Below are 25137 nucleotides of genomic sequence, written 5' to 3' on the forward strand. Positions count from 1 at the left end.
TCAGATCTCACTTCTTATCCTTCCCCTTTTTTCTTCTTTCTCTTTCTATCCTTTTACTATCTCACGTTTTTCATTGAGAAGATGATTGCATGGAAACTGTCAGTTGTTAGGACCGAAAATCATAAGTTTGTAGAGTGTTGCCATTGCGTATGGAAACCATATGAGAGCTACGCCGCATACCTAAACCTACAACAAGCCCACAAATAGTATCACTAGTAATCGCATATTAGTTTTTACTTTTGAGTTGTAGAAAGTGAAACATTACTCTATGAAAAAAGTGTCTGTGGCTTACTTTTAAGTCAAAACTAAACAACAACAACAATAACAACAGCAACAACAACAACAACAACAACAACAAGAACAAGAACAGCCCCAGCAACAACAGCAGGAGCAGAAAAAACCACGTACACCAAAAAAAAAGAAGTGAGACAAAAAATTAATTAAGGGTGTGACTGTAATTGTGCTTTTGCGCAGAAAGGTAAGGTGGTGGTGTTGCTAACGTGCAAGTGTAATAAGTTGTTCCGGAGGATTACGGGCTAAAGGTAGAGATTTCTTTAATAAAATAAGCGATGTAGAAAAATATATCAAGGTGTTTAGATTAACAGGGTGTCTGATTACGTTAAAAATGCTACCTCTCAATAATAATCCAGTAACGTTCGGTAAATTAAATAGTTACTTAGGTTCCGTGGTGGAAGAATTTGTAGGTATAATTAAAAACCGTTATTCCCAACATAATTATGTAGTAGGAGTATTTTTAGAATCGGATTGACAGACGGTACTGTAGGTTTATACTATAGACCTCTTTACACACTTACGGCCGAAGATTTTTTAAGATTGTTTGAAAGGATCGGAAATAGTAAGAGAATTTTCGATGTTTCACAAAATATAATTAATGAGGTACCATACGTACAAGTACCTTAAGGGATAAGTGCCTCTGTAGATATTATAAAAAATATAGAAAAGAAGGGAGTATCAAGTATTCAAAATAATCACAATTTATGTCTAGCAAAGGGTCTTGTCTACATACACGCTTCGGATATTATCAACATTATCAAAGAAAATGAAATTAAGTTAAAAGCAAATGTTTGTGTTTTTAATGAGACAGTAATACCTGTTTCTACTGCTACTAATGATTTTTCATCGCAATGAGTTTGACAATCTACACAAACTGTTGGAAACAACCTTCAGTAGTTTAGATAATGAAATGAAAAAAATTCTCGACTCCAATGCATTCAACGAAGAACGTAAAAAACCTAAAGAATATTTAAGTGTCTTACAAAGGTACTTTCATTTCATAGACAAACAAAAAAAAAAACCATATGTATTAATGGAAAAAGAGGAAGAAAAATATGATGCAAATGCAAGTGGTCGAATGAGTGACAATGATACTGAAAAATATACCTAAAGCATACGAAAAAAGGTCTGAATTACTTTTTAATAATTATTTAAAAAATACGCGTAAAACTAGTTGGAATAGTAAAGATGTCGTGACCAATGATGGTGGAAAAATACAAGGTTTTTATGTTATTGACTTAATAAATAATGCGGCAACACGCAAAAAAACAGTTAAATCTGTAGGCAGAAAAAAACTTGGTAATATGTTGCACGAGATCCTTACTCCTCGAGAATTTGTCGGGAATTATGACTGGTGGGAGATTCGTAACGTCAACCGTGTTGACACTTTATCGAAGACTCGTAAAAAATTATTAAACTCGAGAGAGAAGATAGACCAGGACTATGATGATTTTACCGACAAATTGTGAAACGTATCAATCGTTTGGGAAAACTAATATAATCAAAGAGAATAAAACTAATAAAAGTGACATCAAAAGCCTATCCAAGACGTCTACACCTTTGCAAAAGGGAGGAGGAATAGGAAGAGGACAGTGGCTTGGATTTTGAAAAAATGGACGTATTGGAAAAATAATACCTCACACCCAGTGATGAGGCTGGTTTTACGGGTGCTAGAAACTCAATAAGATTAAATATAAATGTTTCATTAGATAAAATGAAGGAGTAGTTGAAGGGACAAGATGTTTACGCGTGACAAAAAACTATTCGACGTAAGTTTCCACGCCGTTCTTATAATGGTAAGGCTTTGGATGACTTGTGGGAGGCCTGTCTCATTCAATTTACATCTATTCAAAACTACAACAACGGTATGTCGTACATTCTCGTTGTAATATATATTTTGAGTGAATTTTTACGGGGTCAACTACTACGTAAAAAAGCCTATAGTCAAGTTAGCGCAGCTTTTAACAAAATTCTCGATAGTAAATACTATCAGTTTACAAAAACAGTCGAAAAAGATCGGAGAAAAAAGTTTTTAGGAAGCGAGTTCCAACATTTGTGAAAGCATAATGGAATTGAATTTTGGATTGTGAGCAATCTGACGTTAAAGCGGCCGTAAGGGAGCGTTTCACACAAACAAAACGTCCGATAGTTGTGGATTTTAGCGTTAAAAAAGAATTTCGTTTTCTCTCTTTTTATTACCTCCCTTATAATACTACTACCACCACTGCCCCTAACACTCCTCTTCTCATATTCACTGCAACTATTTAAACGCTTTTACAAACCTTTTTTTCATTATCCTGTAGTCTCCAGTCTTTCGTTTAACAACCAGTATGCTACGCACCATTTAAGATAGTGGATGCGGCTGCTCACAATGAACCATGGAAAAAGTTAATTTTATCGCAGCATTCAAGCAATTTATAATAAAAATGGTGATTTTTACCAAAAGAAATCGCAGTGGAGGGTGTCAACCGTAACTTTAGTTCACATAGGATTATAAAATTACCCTATAACACTACGGAATTGACGTCAGGACTTTTAGCTGCAAATAGTTATTTAACGTGTTATTTTTACGGACTCGAGTGGTTCGATGGTGGAACTAATATCGAGGATGTGTATAGCACTCTACATATTATAGCAAGAAGTGCTCTTCACATTTACGTAAGAGGTAATCAGAAGCAAAAAATAGTAAAGAAAGTTTTAGGGCATCAAATAATAAATCTTGAGTACTTTTGTCCATCTTTAAAAATCTTTCTCGCATTAATGATTGCCTTTGCTGTTATCACGGTCGAAAAAAGGAAGCTTTTAGCTATGCCCTAGCTCATGTTTACAAGTTACGAACCTTGATCAACAAGGCAGTGCATTATACAGAAGATATTACCTCTTACGTCACACCAGACAATGTCATAGATTTAAAAAAAAAAAAAAAAAAAAAACTAAAGAGCCGACGATGAAACCTGTACGTTTAAACTAGTCGTCGTTATCTTCTGTTGGCTCTACTGTATTAGGGTACGCCAAAATAAGGGAAAATTAACTCACTATAAACACAACAAGTGCTCAGACATATTCCGACGACAACAGACGGGGTATTTCCAGCAGACAAGCTGTCATTTGTTTGGGCGAGACCGTGTACCCTTGTAGCTAATACAGACAAGAGCACAAGATCCGGTACGCATTTAGTTGCCTTCTACGTCGATACTAGCAGACACGGAGTTTTCTTTGACAGTTTTGAATTGCCACCCACTGTCTCATACCATGTCGATCAACTAAGAAGAAACTGTATTAGTTACGAGTGGGACGTGCAGCAATTGTAGAGTGTTGACTCTTTAGTGTGTAATTATTTCTGTATCGATTTTTTGTTTTTTATGTCACATTATTATACTTTGGGGATATTTTGTTCAATATTTTCAAGAACTACTTAAACTAATGATAAAATAATTGTACGTAATGCACGTTATATTTTCAACATAAAATCAAAAATTAAAGTCTAGAAATGTTTTACTTTAATCAATTTTAAAAGGTATACGTTGAAATACATCACAAAAAATAACTAGACATCGTGCGGTCTACTCATCACTAAAATCACTAGATAGAAGCAACTAGAAAATAGGCGCATTATATCCTCAACATGTAATCAAAATTGTAAGTTTAGAATTAATTTACTTTCATTAATTTTAAAATGTACACCCCTGCGTTAAAATAAATCACAAAAAAACTGGACATCATGCGTTTTACTTATTACCAATATTTCATAAAACTATAACCTCTTAGATTAACAGTATTGTTTGTCAGAGACAACTTTACCTATATGTATTAATTAATTATATCATCATGAATTTTGTATAATAAATAACTATCTTGAGTTTTTAAAGTGTGTTAGTATTTGTATCATTGTATACGTCACTATTAATAAATTTCGTTAACACCATTCCAAACGACTTCATTATTTTTACCTCTGTTAATCTCACCCATCCCCCAAGACCATTCTCCTTTTCTACCATCCACTTCTATTCCAACAGCACGCCCGACTAAATTCTCACCCCAAGCCCCAACCACCGGCGCCAGATAAATTACTTACTCAGACTTTTCTAATCAAAACAAAAATAAAGTTAATTCACCTGTCATCTCTGCTCGTATGTAGTTAACATTCGGAAAAACATCATTGAGTAAACTGAAGAGTAATGGTATGTCTTCAGCAACAAGTTTTGGAACCATGGTTTCACAAACGGATTGAATAAGTATTTCTTGTTCTGGTAAATTTTCAGCTATAGATGCTCCATCAATGTTCCTTTCACCACGATTTTGCATACCTTCTTTAATTTTTTGAATTCTATCTCTTTTTACATTTCCAGCAGATATCAAAACAGATTTTAGTGCTCTTAAACCAAAATCGTAATGGGATTGATTGGAAAGCTGTTCATCGCACAACCTAAAAATGAGAAAAAAAACAAGATGTTAGTGTCAAAACACATTACAACTTTTATGAATCATGTTACATATATAGTGATGCATTCAACAAAAATGGTATTGAATGGTATTAATTTTTCAAGAATAACATGTCATTAATAAGTATAGGGTGATTAGCTTAAATGTTGACTGACTTGCTTTACTTGATTTACTTTTATTTTTTACACTGAAGAAAAACCTACGCAGGTTTATCTCCTACTTAAAATTTAGATTAAAATAATTCAGTAGATGTGAAGATTATAAATACACAATTGAAATGTCAATTTTATATGTAATAACTGAAATAATCTGGTATTGAATAGTGTGAATCTTTATTTGTTGACAACGACTCATTTACATAAGCCATCTATAAAAAATTTTTAGTTATCAATAGCTGTTCTCCATCTTTTAAATAATTAACTTAAAAATAAAATATTATTAAGGGAAATAAAGTTAAAGATATTAACATTAGAGTACAAGAAAGTAAATATACAAATAAAATGTATTACATGCATCACACATAATAATATGTAGTTGAACTTTATTTTCTGGGAAACAGATTCACCTATTCAAGCATATTATATATTTCAGGCAGAATATTTTTTTTAGATCTATTTATCCATGATAATCTTTGTTAAGTATATCACAGCCTGAATTAAAAAAAGTACAAACTAAAAATGAGAAAATCCTAATCTTTCAATAAAAAAATTGCGCATGGGGAGCTAACACGCGCGGAGCAAACAGGGAGTCAGAAGCATACTAGCACAAATCTTTCTACATTATAGAGTTAACTCTAATGAGCATTCCACAAATCCCCCCACAGACCTCCGACAGACATGACCCACCCCCTCCAACCATCTACGGACCCCCAAAAAATAAGGAAAAACTCCCTAATTTTATCTCTTATTTGGACACATCACGAATTTTGTCTGAACCACCCACCGCAACCGCCACCACACGGACCCCCACCATCCCCCAACGCATTTGATCTTGAACCACTACCATCACTCTCACCAATTTTGAACAACCTGACGGAACCTAACCAATGTCCACGGACCATGAGATGTATCTTTACGTGTGCGTGTCGTAAATGTGTGTATAGATGTATATGTATGCATTTTATTTACACAATGATGCATTTTTTTTTTTTTTCATTCAGTTAACTGTCAAATTTCGAAAGAATTTTCTAGTTGCTTAATCAAATAAGATTTATTACGTTTAATTTACGTACAAATTACAAAAGTAAATAAGCCAACTAAATATCATAAATCTTATGATCACTAGATCACGATTTTTGTCCAAATCCCTCACAGCTCCTACAGCTCCCACACCATTTTTAGAGAATATAAAGGAGACCCTGATGATATTCTCGGACCCCGATATGTATACATAGGTGTGCGTATTTTATATAAGTGCATACATGTATACATTTTGTTTATATATAAAAAAGTTTTAATATTTTTTGATACACACACACACACGTGCACGAACGCGTATACACAAACACACACACATTATAAAGCTGTTTGTGTAAGGACCCCATAAAACCCAACACATATAATTCCCTTGCAACCCTACCCACAGATCCCTGTTATCACTTAACGCCCCCCTCCCAAAGAAAAGGTAAAATTCTGTCATCTTCTTCTTAATTCCGACTCAGATTGCTTTTTGTTTTTTACTAACACTTTAAGTGTACGTAAATGTCGTTTTCGTATTTCAGACTTATATTATTTTCACCAAGATACCCCACCGGACTTTCCAGACCTTATAAATTCTGAAATATTTAATTTTTAACAAATATTTTTGTACATTTTCTTAAATTGCTCAGGGCACAAAAAGATGGACTGTATAAATAGGAATAATTTATAATTTGTTTATTTATATATCTAAAAGTAAGATTATGAATTGGTTTAAAATAATTTTATTTTAATTTATGCTTAAGTACTAAGCTTTTTTTTCGTAATATTGGTAATCAACTATGTGAGAAACTGAATTTTTTTTATTTGTTTCTGTATGATATAATACTAATACATACATAAATTTGAATAAAACTTAGTTATACAATCAAGTAAACCGTTAAACCATATTTGCATGCTTACCTCTGGCTAATAGATTGTTATCTTTATATAGCTATTGACCCCGGGGTAAAAGGTAAGTTTTAGATATTTTGCTATAAAAATAAGCAAAAATTTATATTTAAAGGAAACAGTATTGAAACTCTCATAAATAATTACTAAATAATACTTACAGCTTAGGTTAAATGTAATTGTATTAATGATTTTGATACATTGATTTAATCCGTTAACATTTCGAACACTTCGTTTTAAATAATAAATTTATAGTTTGGAAAAAAATCAGAAATCACATAAATTCCGCACTTGGTACATTACATTTAGAAACTTCACAGATTGTCAGCGTTTTTAAAAAATAATAGTTAACGGAGGACGTGGCGAAACATTGTTTAAAGAAATTCAATCACATAATGAGAATAATGAAATATTTTAGGATACTGCAATTGCGATGGGCTTAAGGTGGCTTGGGTGATTTTTATCGGCTTGATCAAAACCTCTGAAATTCTGGAACTATGCTTATAACGTATGCCAAATTCATTTGCGATAATAAAACACTGGGGTCAACGACTTAACTTTTTTTGCAAATCACTGCTAAAAATTCACCAGTTTAACAGCTACTCTTATGGACAGTGGTCACAAAATCAACTATATCTTTGGAAATCTTTGATTAACCTCAAAAATTAAAAATATTTCTTGTGCATTTTTTTACAAAGAATCTATTAAATTCTCAAAAATATAGGGTCAACGACTTAACTTAAGAAAAAATCAGAAGAAAAGTATGAAATATTAATCTGCTTGCCTCGCAACATCTTCCAGTTTTCACAGTTTTAATTTCACGGAATTATTCTGATAATTTTATGATCTTGTACTGTGGTTTTATTAAAATAACTATATTTATTGAAAAATTTACCGTTCAAAAGTTTTGATTTTTTAGGAGCCCTTATGGCACTCTACCGTAGGTACGATACTAACCGCCGAAGCCACCTAAAATATGATAGACTAGTCAAATTAATATAATTTTCAGAAAGCAATTACTGTCATGCATCATTATCAACTAAGAAGATTTTTTGATTAGTTTTAAACTTTAGAGAACCTCTAAGGTGACAGAATGTAAAAATTTTTTTTTTTAGATTTCAATTTTGATGAATTTAACTCCGCTCTTTAACACATAAGCTTAATTAAAAAAAAAGGCTTATTATGTTAGTCTTTTTCATTTAACCTTTACCGCAAAAAAATAAATATAAAAAATATAACGCTGATTAAGTATTATTTTAAAAAAAAAATGTTCAAGTACACGTACATCAATTAAAATTACCTTAGCAGTCAACCACAACGTATGGAAAAATATGAAGAAAAAAATTAAAAAAAAAAAAAAAAAAAAAAAAAAAAAACTACAACAACAACAATTCAAAGAAATGAATGATATCGTGAGGATGAAGTTATCCAACGAGAAAGGTTAATGGATAATACGAAATACATGTAAATTCAGAATTGGTCGAGAGGTTATGGCTGTTCATTCTTTAAAAACCTATCCGTACTGTACAGTGCCTTGGACTAGTGTCACACAGTTTCACACATTCATAGTCCTCTTTTCCCTTTTCGCTCGATAAGTGAGCCCCTAGACGTGTTCACAAAACACTGGAACATACTTTGCTGATAGTTCCACCATACCTGACAATAGACCATTTCAGCCGAAAATCGGCATGTTTTTTTTCCAAAAATTTTAAAAGTTTTTATTGATTGGACACAAGCTACTTCATGTTAAAACAATGCTTAAAACCAATATTTTTCTGAATATCTCAAATTTAAATTGAATATTCACACTCAAACAAATTAAGATTTTTTTTAGTTACGTTTAGTTATTCTTGATCGGAGGATATTTCAAGCGCTACGTGATCCGGTTAGAGTATACTTGTGTGAGGCATTTGAGTAACCCGAAAACCTTTAATGTACTGACCGCTTAACAATCATGATGTAACAGTTTCTTTACCTCATACGGCCTTTTACGTTTTGGGATCAATTTTCTTGGTCTCAAACTTTAATCAACATTCTTGATCATCAGCTAATCACCAACACTGTGTACATAAGATTTCTTTCTTCGCAAATTATAACGCTGTTCATTATACCTTTAATTGTGTTTTATACTCGATCTCGCTCTGGCTCACGCAAACTCTTAAACGCAAGTCACATACAAAGATCAGGCTCACCATATTTATTTATGGCAAATAATGAACGACTAGGTGCTTATACAGTGAAACGACAAATATATTATTGATAGCAAACACTACGCAAATTAAAATCATGACCAATTTTTTCGGATTATCAGCAAGTTTTACAAAGGCTTACGCGCTTAGCCTGACCATTAGCTCTTGGCGTCCTGACCACTGTTAGTACATGTTTGATTTTTTCTTCAGTGAAAATAAATTTGAATTCGTGTGACATAAGCTTAATTCAACGGTCGCATATTAGCTGTTTTGGTCTACTGTACTTGCTTAAACAATTGTTTAACCTTTTACTAGCTGCTATGGATTTGGTCAATTGACATTCGTATAGTTCGGTGAATTAAGTAAATCCACCGACAGTAATTAAAATATATACATAATCCTAAGTTTATTTTTCAAATAGACCAAGATAATGTGAATGTATAGTAGAGAAAGGAACTTCATATTTTGGAATACTGTTCAAGCAACTCTTATGTTTTTGGTTCGCAATTAAATATTTAATACATCTTAATTCCTAATATGCTTTTGCACTCACTCATGTATGCGAAAAAACCCATTAGGTTTATTAAGATAATTTGAGGGTAAATGACCTAATTACTGGGCACTAAAATTTTCGACTGTGCTAAATTTCTCATTTCTCAATCTTTTTCGATGTAAATTAAAGCAGTTTCACTTAATTTTCATCTGCAGCATCTTATGCGATTAAAACGACAAACGTTTTTCTTTTTTGTTACTTATTTTTTTTTTAAATAATTGTTCTAGTGTTGATATCACTTGCTGGTATTACTGCGCACGGTCATAAAATTTGCACCAGTCACTGCGCCCCCAACTACTGCGCGGGTATCTCCCATAAGGTTTTCATGCTGAAGCCCTAGACCCAATTGCTGTACACCAATAACTACGCACGACTACAAAGTTTTATAAATTAGATTCGTTTAGAGTCACTCAGTTAAACAACTATAAATGTCATGATGTAGAGTATGATTCTGGATTAAACGTTATTAATGCCCATACGTGTTACAATATCCAAGCACTCGAATTTTTCAGTCTGTTTTTCTTATTTTCAGTTATCGTCGAGTGCGCAGTAATTGGTGCCTGCGCAGTAGTTGGGTCATTTACCCCTATTACATTGATAACTACTGCATTTAGTACGTAGTACAAAAGTTTCTTACCACGATCCATCCTGCACGCAAGACTGCTATATAATTCGACGAAAACTTCATCTCCTATTGCAAGCATTTTTGGATTTTTCGGATTTCCACATCTCTTTATTGATGTAATGCGAGTGTTTGCTCGAGCATATTCGCTTTTATTACTAATACACTGTGGTAACGACATAGCACATTGACGTGACTCATATGCGTCCTGGGACAACGGTAAATCTCGAAGTTAAAATTTTGCAAATTTATCGCCTACTTTGAAACTAATAGATTTACTTTATTTTTGCCTAAAGTTAACCAGAAATCATCACAATCAGTAATTATTTTAAACTTTATTTTATCCAACAAGCACGTCTCATAACGTTTGAGTGCTGGTACAACCTTTAAACACTTGAGTTTAATTTTGTAACATCAGAAGTTCGTCTGAGTCTTTCGCAAACTAGAGCAAGAGATGGGTTAAAAAACATTGTTGGACTGCTACCGTAATCACGCAGCACCAAACCCTGACGCACTCGCTTCACAATGTAATGGGGTTTAGGCTGTCGTTGAATGAATTGACAATATTGGACGACTCACATTTTTCCTCGCAGTAATTTTTGAATAACTCTTGATTTCGTCGTAGATGGCACGATTAACACAAATGTCTATGTTCAAAGTTACACGGTTCTCCGTAGACTCACTCGTGCAGTCAATAGCAAAGATTTGCTTTTTTGAAGTTGTACTTCTATAGGCGCGTTATGCGCGAGGGTAAATCAACAATTTCAGATTTTGACCTTGAAAAAAATTGTGACAAAAGAGGATTTTGCTTGATTCTCCCCCTTCGCTCCGCCCCTCTTGACGTACTTCCAGCCTCCTTACACCACACGGCACCGCACAATGTGACGGCACAACACTACAGTACACATTTTTCAAACAAAAAATAGTTTCCAAAGACTTTAACCCCCGACCTCTTGCACACTGGCCTAGACCCTTACCCACTCTGCTATGAGCACGCCCAACAATACAAAATCATTTACTTCATCTTATCTTACAGTTCGTAACTGATTTTTAATGTAAATCTTTGTTCAATGTATTTTAATTATTTGGCCTAATTGTAAATTAAGTTAATAAATAAGTTACTTGGTAGAATAACTTTTTTTTAAATGTTTTTATAAAAAAACTTGGAAATCAGTATATTAAAAACAGAGCACCTTTCCAATGTATTAATCAATATTTATTCCTACATATTTAGTTTATTACTTTTACAGTAAATAAATAATTGTTTACACAATTCTTCATATTTTTTCAAAATTTTCAAAAATTAAAAAAAAAATTTTACTGTACTGTACTAATACAACAATTAATTTTTATTGTGTTTTATTCTTTTCCAATTTTTCCATTCGTGATTAAAGTAATTTTATGACTTAAAGACGTTCTTCACAAAGTTTGTGGGGGAAAGTTCAGAGAAATGACAGGAACGGTAATGTGTAGAGTAAAGATAACAATTGTTTTTCTCATGTGGATGTACTCACATTCATGCTTTTACGTACACTTTATCCTCTCTTTCTAAATTAATTTAAAAATCAACTTGTGGGTCTATTAAAAAATTCGATAGGTTTATCTAAAAGTAATCTTTTGTACCCAAAAATTGGGAGATTCCTACAAATTATATAAATGTCATTTAACGTAATTTTTTCATAAGGTTACATGTTAAATATCGATTTTTTAATGTGTATCATATATAAAATAATGGTACAGTCAAACGAGCTGCTATTTTTGTGGGTATTTTTTATGCTATTTCAATATACGTTAGACGTTTAAATAATATCTGTCAAAAAAACCTATGTGTGATGAACGTCCTGAAGGGACATTCACTGACATGTATTACTACCCTATTGAAGAAAGCTGCACTACAGGATGATTTTTCTTAATTTTCTATAAAAAATTATATTTTGGATATCAAATATGAACGAGGAATAAGTGTGGGATCGTATGTAATAGATGTCAGCGTGACGTTACAGATGTCATTAGCATAGGCAGTAGGAAGTTGTTCTGAAATCACCGGAAGATTCGATGGAAGCGCACAGTCTTGTACTGGCCACCCTATGTATTAATTTTATTATATTGTGCTGTAATATATTGTTTATAATCGTTAACTTATAAAATATTAATTAAAATCATACCCAATCAACGTAGGTATTGTCATTACTACGAAAATTGCACCACCTTCGTACACAATATTGTTTCATAGAAGGTATTTTTATACTGAAAATTATATTGTTTACCATATAATTTTATAGAAGTATAACTTCATATTAGGATCTCCAAGCACCCACTGTCTACTAGTTTTTTCTTGAAATAGGGCCACGGTGTGCGGCTCATGGCGCCCACTGATAACAACACGGTCGTCCGGTGTAACTCTTACATTAGGCTAGCCCATAAAGTCTTGCTCGAGTAGTGCCGTATAAGTAATAGCATAATCTGGAACGATGTATAGTCTCAATATAATATTGAGGTGTTTCACTTTCACATTTTAATTCATTACTCTAAGGATTTCGAGACGCGAATTGTTAATGCCAGAATATTTGCCAAAATTATTCAGCTCCGGCTGACATAAAAAAACGGCATGACGATGTTTTAAATTGAATTTTTTGGTGAACCTAAATCAAGTATCACATACATTTCGTGAGTAATTACTTTATCATCATCTTCTACTACCAAGTATGTTAGTGCGAGCATGTACGGCTTGCCTGGTGCCATTACTCCTTGCAATACATTAGTTAATGTCATCGAGCAAGAGGCTTCCGCTGTTAAGCAGCTATTCGCTCACTGTAGATCATATTTAACTCGAAGGTCCGTAGGAAAACACTTAAAGGACGCTCCGTCTGGATGCTTCTTCTTTGGGTATTTGTTTGCAATATGGCGAAACCCCGAGCCTTTGTAACATTTGACTTGCTTCGTCTTTCTCGTTTTCCGAGGAATAACTCTTTACGTTAATACACGTGCGCTCCCCATTTTCTTCGTATCCAACTTTAATTTCCTGAGAGCTTTGAGTAAAAACTGTTTCTCACCGTAGTTTATAACTCGTGCCTGATAACGTTGAGACTTCACTGGGATGCTGTTTATTAAGTAATTTACTGTCTCCTCTTATTCAACCGATACGCAATTGGCGAGGATAATCTCTTCACAGTAAAATTCTGTAGTTCTCCTTCCTCTGCCACACAACAGACTCGAAGTCACGATGCAGAGTAATTTTTTTCAGACGGTTGTTAAACATCCTAGAGAGGTTTTCTTAAAGACATTTGACCATGTCTGTTAGGTGCTCGAGTATTGAATAAAATGACGTCCAGGCAGGTATTTCCAGGTTTGTGCTTATCGAAACACGTGTGGTATTATTGTGGGTCAGTAATTTGTTTTCACAAATGTAACTTACTGTTACTACGTTCTAAACAAATTACTGTCACTAATGCAGTGGTTCGTGGTTCGCTGCATTATAAGCCCATCCTTAATATTTAACTAACAGGTCAACACACTAAAGTCGCGTAATATCCAAAAAGGCTAGCCAATACACAGTGTAAACTTGACACGTTCTTAAGTTTTGAAAACAAACGGATGTTATTTTCCAATGCACAAAAGTAAACCTTATTTACTTTGCTTGACCCAAAGTTTTTTTCCGAAGCTAAAAACTCTTCGCCCCATAGAATAAAAGACGCTGAACGCAGATAAAATAGTATTTTCTTCACGCACTCCAAGAATGTAAGTTAACGTATCCCACTTTATTAAGCGCTGATTCTGCCCTTTTTATTTATTTATTTTTTTCCTGATCGCAACAACTACCCGAGGACAATGGCCCCATATCCAAAAAGACCTAGCCAACAGTGAAAAATTCAAGTAATTGACCTCAAATTAACTACTCGGGGGTTTTTGAGGTTGGTAAATACGAATATTATGACGACAACCTTTTCTGAGGTACCTGGTGCCCAAGGTGGAGTGATTTTACATCCTCTTCTAGAGTTTTGTAAAAAATTCGTAAAATAGATAGCTAAGTTTGTTATTCGGGGTTTTTTCAAGTCGCTTAACACGAACATCGTAACAGCAACTATCGCTAAGGAACCTCGAGCCCACTGTGGACAGTATTAACGTCTCCTCCTGGAATTATATGAAAATTAGTAAGTCAAAACAAAAATAAAGATACAATTTTTCGTGATAAAACTTTTTTTTATTTTGAAACTTGTCTGTTTAAAATTCACAGAAAAATAAGAAATAAATATAAAAAAAAAAATTTTCTTCATAATACAATCAGCGTTTGGCGTCCCTGACTCATCGGTACGGCTATCTTCTATTTGCTCTAAAATACTTTAAATAGAGGTGCAGTTAGAGCTTTAAGTAGCTCTAAAACATCCTTAGATAAGGATTTAAGTGGTTTTTAAGGTCCACATCGGCACGAAGAAATAAGTGGAAAACTCGTTGCCAAAAACTGCTTAAAAAAATCTTCCATGGTTTTTTCTGAAATTATTGGGAGCAAAACTTAGCCGGAATTCTCTGAATGATTTGTTGCAAGCCTCTTGAGCCTCTCTGGATAGCTAACCAATCGAAAAAATGGAATTTTCAACCATTTTTTTCCGTTTATCAATAGCTTGTGTACACCACTGGGCATACAAAACCATGAGTATAGCTCAACGTATTAGCGAGCTGTTTCTAAAGCATACTTAGGGTTAGCTTTAATGTCAAAGTCATAACAACATGATATTGTCTGCAGTATGGAATAGAAACGATCGATTAGATTTTTTAGCAAGCCAGTAATTTCCACTATAATTTGTTAAGTTTAAAAAAAGCTCACGCCGTATTTCCATTATTTCAGCTTCCTGCTCATCAACGGTCAAGTGTTGTTTTAACATCTGCTATCTAATTTATGAGAAATGTTCAGTAGGCGCTCAAAGCAACAAATTCAAGCATAAAGAGTTGAAAATCCGAAATTAAACGGGGAATCTTGGACAAGCACTTCCGAGACGTTATCTAAATCACTGAAATGTAAAATTGACTGAAAGCAAACGAAGCAGCATTGAGCAAATTTATATTTAAATAAGAAATTCTATACTTTTTGATCTATCATGGACAAATACAACATAAATTTCAAATTAACTTGTTTTATATGAATAACTGCTGAATAAGGCTGCAGTTCATTTGTATATTTTGAAATATTGACCCTCATGTCTTCAACTTATTGATCGGTTTCCTTGGCAAATTGCATCTTTATCGGTATTCCATTTCTTAGTAAATATGGCCTAACATGAGCAAGGGTCTATTTACATCTCGAACACGTGTTTGCACTAAAAATTCAATTTAAAAAAAATAAAGGGCAGCTTGGGGCAGCCGGATTTTGCAGTAATTATTTTTCATGCATTAAACTAAAGTTGCCTATTCATTTCAAGGCGTTACCATATGCTACTTTTTTGGTTTTTAAGTAAGTCGGAGAATCCCGATTTTATACTTTCATTTTTCTAACTTTTGGTCAGATTTTTTTTGGATTTGGCCCCATTGTTCGGAGCGATTGGGTATTACAACTCCTCAGTAAATAAGCTCTGTACTCGATACCTAGAGCTGTGAGGATAAAACTATTCGACAAGAAAGGTTAAAGGCTGACACAAAATAAATCTACACTCAGCTTTGGTCAAGAGATTGTAGCAATTTATTTTTAAAAACTGATTCGTACAGGGCGGCGTGCTCGCGAAGCATTGAAACATGCTTTGCCTATATTATGAAACTGAATTTATATAAAAATATGATTCTATTACAGTAATAAACGCATTTGTCACGACAAAAATTGGTACTAATTCTATTAATTGATCATATAATTAATTTCTATAAATATTTTTTTGTTTTGAACGGTTCCTACTGACATTAAAACATCGTCTGAAACCATTAAATCGTTATTCTAAAATAAATAAGACAAGTTAACATAGAAAACTATGGATTTATTACAATTTTAAAATGCTTTTCACAGTTTCCGCTAAAAAAGAATTATTATTTACTTAATTTTACACACATTTTGTTTTGTTTTAATTAGTATGGCATGTTTAGAACATTAATATGGATGTTGACAAAATCTTCAAAAAATGTTTGTTACAACATAACCTCTCAAAATTAGAAAAACAGTCGTACCTAGAAAGGGAAGCCAGATAGGACAAAAATAATTCCCCATTTAGAAAATAATCATTGAGGTGACAAAATATATGTTACATAGATTCATGCAGAAAATCGCAATAATTCTAAAAATAATAAGTCATATCTGAAAGGCAAAGCTACGTCCTATACATCATATCTATAAATTGATTTATTTTCCATTCACTATTATGTATAATAAGAATAATTTTTACGTGACCAAAACCTATATTCTTATTATTTATTTTGAGATTATTAGAAATTAGTTAAGCACGGATAAATTTTGATATAAAATTATAAATAATCATAGAAAACGAATTGAATAAGAAATTACAACTTTACAAAAAAAATAGCTATGTCTATTATTTTTCTATAGTTATGTTTATTTTTTGTGTTTGATAGAGTGGATTATTTTACTTTTACAGTAGCTAAAAATTAAAAAAAAAATTTTATGTGTTGGATACAAATATTCTAACAAATTCATTGTACATATTTGATGTCATATCAAATGCAGGAATAGTACATTAGTCACCTACATAGGGAGCGAATGTAAAATAAGTCTCATATGACACGTATATAGTCGCTTCAGGCGTAGCCACGCATTACATGACCAACAATTCGTACATATATTAATACATATTTCATAGCAAAACTTGGAAGTACTTACAATGTGCTAATCACGTGTAACATAGTATATTTAAGTATACATACTCTATGCGCACGCTTGCTCAAATACGTAATAATATTAAAATTTTCTCTATATAAATACCAGATTCTTAAAGACCAATTGAAATTAGGTGTACTCTAATTTTGTCACATTCTGTTTTATCGGTTTTAATAACATACGAGTTGGAAGTTTCACTTCTATCGGGGGTCCCAAGATCCACACCTGATTTTTTTCTAAAAGTCGTTTTTAGTTGAAAAAGTTTCTATAAACCCCAGCTGTTTCGAAGCGAATTTCCATGGAATATTTTTGAGTGCGATTAAAAGATTTTTTCTTTGCCATACAAAATCTGAGGCCTGGTAAATTTGAAACAGTGTTAGGGTAACATAGGTAGGAATTTGCAAAAAGGAGTAAATGCCCTGCGATATGTTGCTTCTCCGAAAAAAGGCTATAATGTGACAAGTGGTTCTGATGCATCATTGGTACAGAGATTGCCTGTTTAACTGGCAAGGTGTGACTGTACGATAACGAATCTAACCAACGAAACTCCAACTGTGCCTATGTAACAGGCCTAATAAGCAGGCCTAGTTTACATCATGATTTCCGAGTTACGTTTTTATAACTTTTAGATAAAAATTCTAACTCTGCTACTTTTTACGAATTTTATAGGAAATAAAATATCTTCTGAACCGTAGGTCCGATTGACATTTTTTTACATTTCTTTCCTTCTCTCTCTCTCTATCTTTTTTTTATCACTTTATACACTTTCTTGAAAACTTTTCATCAACTCTTTCTCGATCTCTTCTCTACAAAGCACCCCATAACAATCTACAAAAATAACCAAAACTCTCGCTGCTTGCACTTAAGCGTTCAGCTCGAGACTAACTCCCAAAACGAGCTTTTGATTTGGCTATGGCCACCCCCACTTCTGCTGCTACGTACCTTCTCTCACAGTCGCTTTCGACATAGTAGCTACTACGGCAATAGTTGCATACGCGTATTATATAAAAAGAAACTAATTTAGAGAAGTCTAAAATCTATGCGCTACGTACACATGTTGCGTTAGCGAGAGCGCTCCGGGGCACAGAGGCCATTTTTGTATCGTTGCATAACATCTCTACGAAGGGATGAAATTGGGTCATATTATCCTAAAATGTCATAAGGCCAGGATCGTTTTTTGAATACAACTATGTGCGTTACATAGATGTATGCATTTATCAATTGTATTGTATGTTTAAATAAAAAAGTTTTATTTGCGTAGTGTCAATACTCCAATACCACTTTTGAAACTGTTATAAACAAGATGTTGTATTGAAACGAAAAATGTTTTTTAAATTTCTTAAAATATTCATTGTGAGAATATCTCCTATTGCTTGACCTAATTTAAGTCGAGACCTCTTTCACTCACTCCAATGCTATAAAAAGGCTTTATTAAACAAAAAATTGCTCTTTTTACGCCTGTCACTTATCTTCTAAGCTTTCAGTCAACTCTTGACTCACGCGACCCACGAGTAAACCAGGGCATAACGTGTTGGCTGAGTCAACTAGGGTAAATTCCCCGGACATCAATAGTATCGGACTACGCTAAGGAGCTTGGTAAAGCAAAAGAAGCCCACGAAAGATGGTTCTGGTGATAACAAGGAACGCAGAAACTACAACGTTTTATTTGGCCACGAACTCATTCGGGTAGTTAAATAAACCACTAAAAAGTAATGCATGAAGCACAAGGAAACTTCTAAGAATCAGTATCATTTATCAGCGTTAGATGCTAGTTAATTATCAGTAATATAATTAAGACTAAAGTTTCTTTGTACAACCTAATAAATTATGTTTCAAAAAATTAATAATTTTAATTTTGCTAAATAAAAGTATAAAAGAGTTAATTTAATCTATATCATTTAAATCAAGACTTTTCATTCGTATACATGGAACAAATAAAATTCACGAGCTGTAAACTGGAAGACTCACAAACAACATTATAATATGACGACGTGGTTAAGATCATATGCTAAACAAGTCCGGTCATTACACTCGTTCACCTGAGCACATATTTTGTTAATTATACTAAAATACAGTTAGATTGCTAATAGTCAATTCTTGCTCTCCAAAAGGCACGTTTATTACAGAGTAACATTAAAAAAGAGTTAAGTTGCTCATCCTTGATGCTTGCTTTCCTAAATGTATATTTAGTTAACATACTATACTTAAAAACAGTTGGCTTATTAACTGCTGGTGCTTGCTTGCCTATGGGCATATTTTAATAATAAATATCACTAAAACGCAATTGGGTTGCTAATCACCAATGCTTGCTCACCCAAGGATATATTATTAACTAACTGTGCTAAAAACACTTTTGATGGTAGTTGCTAATACTTTATCGCCTCAGGACATGTTTAAATAATAAATAATACTCAAGGGGGTAGTGTCACAAAATCCAAAAATTTAGGAACGCCTTGAAAAAATTTCTATAAGATAAAAATTATACTTAGAAAAACATATCAAAATTTTAGACACCCTAGCTTTACCCTTTTCGAGAAATAAATCATCTACTTAACACGCACTCTTATCGGAAAAAGAGTATTTTACAGATTGCGATTAAAAAAAATTTCAGACTTTGCTGAAATTGAAATATAATGTAAAATAGTATGTTTTAGACATCATATTTCAAGAACAGCACCCGTAGCTTTATCGTTGTTTAGTTATAACAAATTAAAAAAGTGTATTTAAAGATCAGTGAAGATGTTGCAACGGAGATTTCACCACTAACTCAATGTTGACGAACAATACAACCTCCGAACGTATCTATACTTATACGTATAGATATACAGAGAGTTTTTGCCTCATGCGGCGTTGCCGTATTTATTTTCACTTGTCTGTTTCGGAACACATAATGTATTTCAGAACACGCATTGACTATAAATTGCGTCACTACCCCCTAAGTACAGTTGCGTTTTAATCACCGATGCTTAAATACCCAAGAATATATTTTGTTAACTAACTATACTATAAAAAAAATTCACTTGCTAATCAACAATGCTTGCTCAAGTAACGGCATATTTAATGCTAAATAATGTTTAAAAAACAGTTGCGTTACTGATCACCGATGTTTTCTAGCCCAAGGATGAATTTCTTAATCTTACCGTACTAAAGAAGAGTTAAATTACAAAATTAATGTGTAAATAGGCCTGCTATTAGATTTTTTTTTTTTTTTTTTTACAGGTCAGACTGCGACGAAAGCAAAGAGACTATTCAAGAAAAAAGTTCAAAATAAAGCCAAGTCTAATAAAGTACTAACGTATAAGCCATAACTGTGATTATAAGGACATTATTTACGTATGAAAAGTCAACAAAATTTAATATTTAAGTCAAAGTTTTTCGTATTAACGGCATGGGCTAAAACATACCGAATGAGTCATTTTTTTATGCATATCGACAAAAGCACTAAGATAGTAAAACTTTTTTTTTATTTAATATGTTTGAAATAAAATAATCATTAAAAAACAATGTATAATGTTAATAAATTAACCAAGACTTGAAAATACTCACTTAAGTTTTGTTTTCGTTATGTGTTGTGCAAGTTTAAAGGAACCACTAAGACTACAAAAAAAATGTCCTACAACATTTTTTAACCAGACATCAAAATTACCATAAATACTCGTGAAATGGCAAGAAAAATCTCATTAAATTATTACATTCCATTATTAAATATAAAACTATTTGTTTCTAATATTTTAAACTATGTACAACCAATTTTATATTAAATACTGTGCTTAAAATGATAATTTTACTATTAGTAACTCAAGAAATGCAGAAATTCAAGTTAACCTCTAATTTAAATGTTAGGACTGAATTTTTAATATATTATGGTAAAAATATTTGAATTTTGACATTTTTTTCATCAACACGATGTGACAAATATTTAAAAAACAACTTTTCAACAGAAAGATTGTTGGCTTAAGGTAATGACTGGTAGCCATCTCCAACTTAACGCTTAAAATTTTATTATAAAATATAAAACTGTTAATCATCAATAATTTTACCTGTTTACTTCTAATTTAATATGAAATGCTGTGATCAAGATAATGATTTAGTAACAAAATTTAGTAACAAAAGTAATGAAAAAATTCAAGATTAACTTTAAGTTTTAAGGTAAAAATAGTATTTTCATCGATTCTTTGTATTTTTCATCAATTTTTACAAAAAAGACTTTTATATTATTTCAAAAATTTTTATTGTATTCTATACGTACATCAATTGATTTTTATTCCATTTTATTTTGATTCAAACTTTTTCATTCATGATTAAGGCGACTTTTCGACTTAAGTACGTTCATCACAGTTAGCGGGGGAAAAGTTAGGAGACGTATGAGGAGTGCAAACATATGCAACAACGCTGGTAACAGTTTTTTTCATACGGATTGACTTACATACACGCTTTCACTTATGCTCAACCCCTTGATTTTTCGGTTATTAAAAAAAACAGCTCGTCTATCTATAAAAAAAAACTAATAGGTTTATCTAAAATTAATATTTTATACCCAAAAATAAGGAGACTTTTACAGATCATGTAAATGCAACGTTTACGTGATTTTTCTACAAAGTTACATATTTAATTGCAATTTTTTTAATAAAACATATGAAAAATGATACAGTTACACTATTTGCAATTTTTTTTGTGTTTTATATGCAATTTTGAATATATGTTTAATGTTTAAGTAACATCTGTGAAAAAAATCTATGTGTGATGAACGTCTTGAAAGGACATTCACTGGCCCGCAACACTACCCTACTGAACAAAGCGGTACTGCAGGTTGGTTTTTAAAAATTTTTGAGATACAATTATATTTTGAGTATTCAACGTAGACTAGGAATAAGTGTGAGCGTATGTGACAGATGTAAGCAAGACGTTAGAGATGTAATCAGCGTAGGCGGTTTAAAGTTGTTTTAAAATTATCGAAACGATTTGATGAAAGCTCGTAGTCTTGTACTGGCCAGCCCATATACTGTTTGTACTGTATTGTACTACAATATATTGTTTATAATCGTTCACTTATTAAATATTTAAATATTAATTGAAATCAGACTCAATTAAGGTAGGTATACTCATTTTGACAATGATTGCACCACCTTGGTGCATAATATCGTTTCATGGAAGGTACATTTATATTTATAATTATATTGTCTGCCATACAATTTATTAGAAATATTATAAACTTCATACTTAAATATCTAAGCACCTTATGTCGACGGGTTTTTTTTTCTTTTTTTAATAAGAATACTATTTTTATTTTTTTTACTAAGATACCTAATTTTTTTTTTAAAGGCTTACCACAATTACATAAGATTTTTTAAGTCATGGGTACTATTCTTTATTTATCTACATCGAAAATACGAAAAAGTTATAAATTCAAACTTAACTTTATAAAACAAAACATTTTTATTCTACTTTTGTTTCCATAAATCCATTTCTTTTAAAAAAAAATAATGAGGAGCCTTAATAAAATTTTTATAGTAATCACTTTATAACATTAAACCTCTGTAGTAATTCTATTCAGAAATTATATGACTTATAATATCAAGCCCTGCTTTGCTACAAATTTTATTACTATCGTGTAAAAAATAAGACAAGCATCTAAACAAGCAGTTTTCATCCTCTAGTGATTTGTAAAAACAGTTTATTATACTAACGTAATTAAAATTCTATGTGCTTAAGTATCTGTGTTGTTTAAACGTTAAGAATTAATTTTCTTTTTTTTCAACATGTGAAAATCTAAGTTAGAGAATTGCCTACAGCTTTTTCGTGTACATCTCTCTTATTTAGTTAACTTGCTTTTGACGTGCTGCAAGCGTATGTATCTTACTAATACATAAAGCAAAGTCGCTTTAACCGTTGTAATCGCTAACCGTGAAAACTATTTAACCGATCTTACTCAAATTTTGCATACTGATTCTTGACACTTCCTACAAGGATTGACAATAGTTTTCATCTTGAAAAAATTAATAACAATAGCAATAAATAAGCTCATTAGTTTGTAAGAATACGCTAGCTTTTCACTTCAGTTCAGGAGGATCCAATAGGTGGCGTAAAAGTGAAATCAAAGCTATCTGCAGTATAATTAAGTAAATCTGGTTATTATGTCCTTGAGTAGAGTACCGAGCACTACAGTCGCTTATCAGCAGTGCATGAAGCATAGAGTTAGGAATCGTGCAACTAGGTATTCCGGATACCGACAACACTATTCTCTACTGCACAAGCAACTTCCGTTGAACTCCATCCTGAACCACCAAGATTGATGAGTGCCACCAATAAAAAGGTTTTTTTAATGCTAACAGGAGACGTGTATTTTAGGGTTTCATGGCCATTCTTCCAACCGTCGTGGGGCTACCAGAGTAAATTTTGCTACAACAGTAAGCCAGGGAAAACAACCCATTTGGACAGCCACAACAGCATCCTTCTTAGTGATCATCCCAACGGCATACCCACAGAGAAGGTATTCTTTAGGTCCCCTTTCCCGACTAAGTATGAGCGGTTGGTTATCCGGGGAACGACACAAAGCCGAGATATTATTTTGGTCAGCAGCGTACCTCCCTCCAACACGATCTCCGTACACAGAGACTCTGAGGGTAAGCGCCAAACTACCTGCAGCTAGCTCTCCATCATCAAAAATAATAAGAAATAGCTGGAAGTTTCTTACTTGTCCCTTTTCAGGGCTATTATAAGTATTTACATTCCCTACTTAACCATCAATCTTATCGATTCTTTTAAGATCCACTTAAAGTAAAACTACCTTGCAAGAAAATATATTTTCCCTACCATTTCTGGCAAAGATTCGTCAACCAAAAGACTACACAAAGCCGGCCACTATTAAACCAAGTCAGTCATTCACTGCCAGACGTCAAAAGCGGACTTGTTTGTCGCAAGGCTGGGAACCCCGGCCACCTACACTCTTTATAAATCTTTCAACTCTAAGCATTAAACCAGGAATCACCAATTCTCCTCGAGGTCTGCACTGGGCAAATCTAACAGCTACGAAGAAAAAATAAACTTAAGTAAACGAGACAGTCTTCAACGTGCAATCATCACAAACCAATATCTTTGCCTTAGGTCACCAAAACGAGTGAGTTCCACGGAAAAAGAAGGTGTTATAGACATCAACGGTAAGAAAAAGCTCTACAACGAGCTCCAACGCTTTAAACGTTGTAGTTTTTCTTCCGATCAGTCTGATGCTACGATAACAGGCAAGAAAAGACCACCCTGAAGTATAGAGACAGTGACATTGGCTGAAAACTTTAGAAATGAGGAACAGTTCACTTAAGAAGCTCACCGGTCCTTTTTAGGTCCATCAGACGATGAACTACCTTGCCAACAAATATATTAGAATTTAACAAAGGTAACAAAAAACAGCCTTCAGGGATCACAAAAGTCTTAACCATGTCAAAAGTCGCAAGAGGGCTAATAAAAAGAGAAACTGTAAATGCATCTGACGTATCCAATTTTAGGTGTTAAAAAACTGACGCAAAACATTTATTGAAATTAAATCAGTAGCATAAAAATCGAAAAATAAAGAATTTATCAAGTGAGGGATCAGCTTTGCATTATAACCTTCACAGTAATTTCTTAAATCTTTCAGATTTTTGAATAGGTATTATATGATTCCTGTCAAAGATCCTGACCCAATGAAAATCAAAAGAGTATGAATAATACATTGAATGTCTAGCTGAAACAGACTTTATTTATTTGTGACTAATGTAGTATCAAAGAACTACCAGCTCCTGTATTACCATTAATTAATGCTAATGTACATCGTTGTGGTAACAAACCAATCAAGGTATCTATTACTCGACTTAATGGTGTCAATTAAAAAAAAAAAATTATAGTTCTATCGGAAGCTAAACTTTTTTTTATACTAAGTGAATTTGTAAGGACCATTAGTGAATCTATGAATGATACAATCTTAAAAGGGAAGCGCTTTATTGCTTTCACATTTAACAGTAAGATAGATATGATTATTTAAGTTGTTGAAAGAAGACAATACCTTAATTTTCTTGGTGTTAATAATCAAAAAAACGTTACCAATATGTCTTTTATAATATAATACATAGAGTCTGAGTGTTTTTAGAATCGTATGGAAAACATTCGAC

The 25137-nt window shown here is 32.7% G+C and overlaps 1 protein-coding gene across 3 annotated transcripts in view; it reads right to left on the minus strand.

Moving 5' to 3' along the window:
- Dhc64C (dynein heavy chain, cytoplasmic) overlaps window positions 1-25137 on the minus strand; it is an 897235-nt gene that overhangs the window by 461830 nt on the left and 410268 nt on the right. For all 3 annotated transcript variants that reach the window (XM_089590008.1, XM_089590007.1, XM_089590009.1), the window contains exon 10: window positions 4410-4720. In XM_089590008.1, the coding sequence (XP_089446134.1) occupies window positions 4410-4720 (311 nt within the window). The remainder of the gene's footprint in view (window positions 1-4409; window positions 4721-25137) is intronic.

The sequence above is a fragment of the Copidosoma floridanum genome, unplaced genomic scaffold (genome assembly GCF_036245765.1).
Source record: "Copidosoma floridanum isolate Cflo_tuat_1 unplaced genomic scaffold, Cflo_Japanese_pri ptg000011l, whole genome shotgun sequence".
Lineage (NCBI taxonomy): Eukaryota > Metazoa > Arthropoda > Insecta > Hymenoptera > Encyrtidae > Copidosoma > Copidosoma floridanum.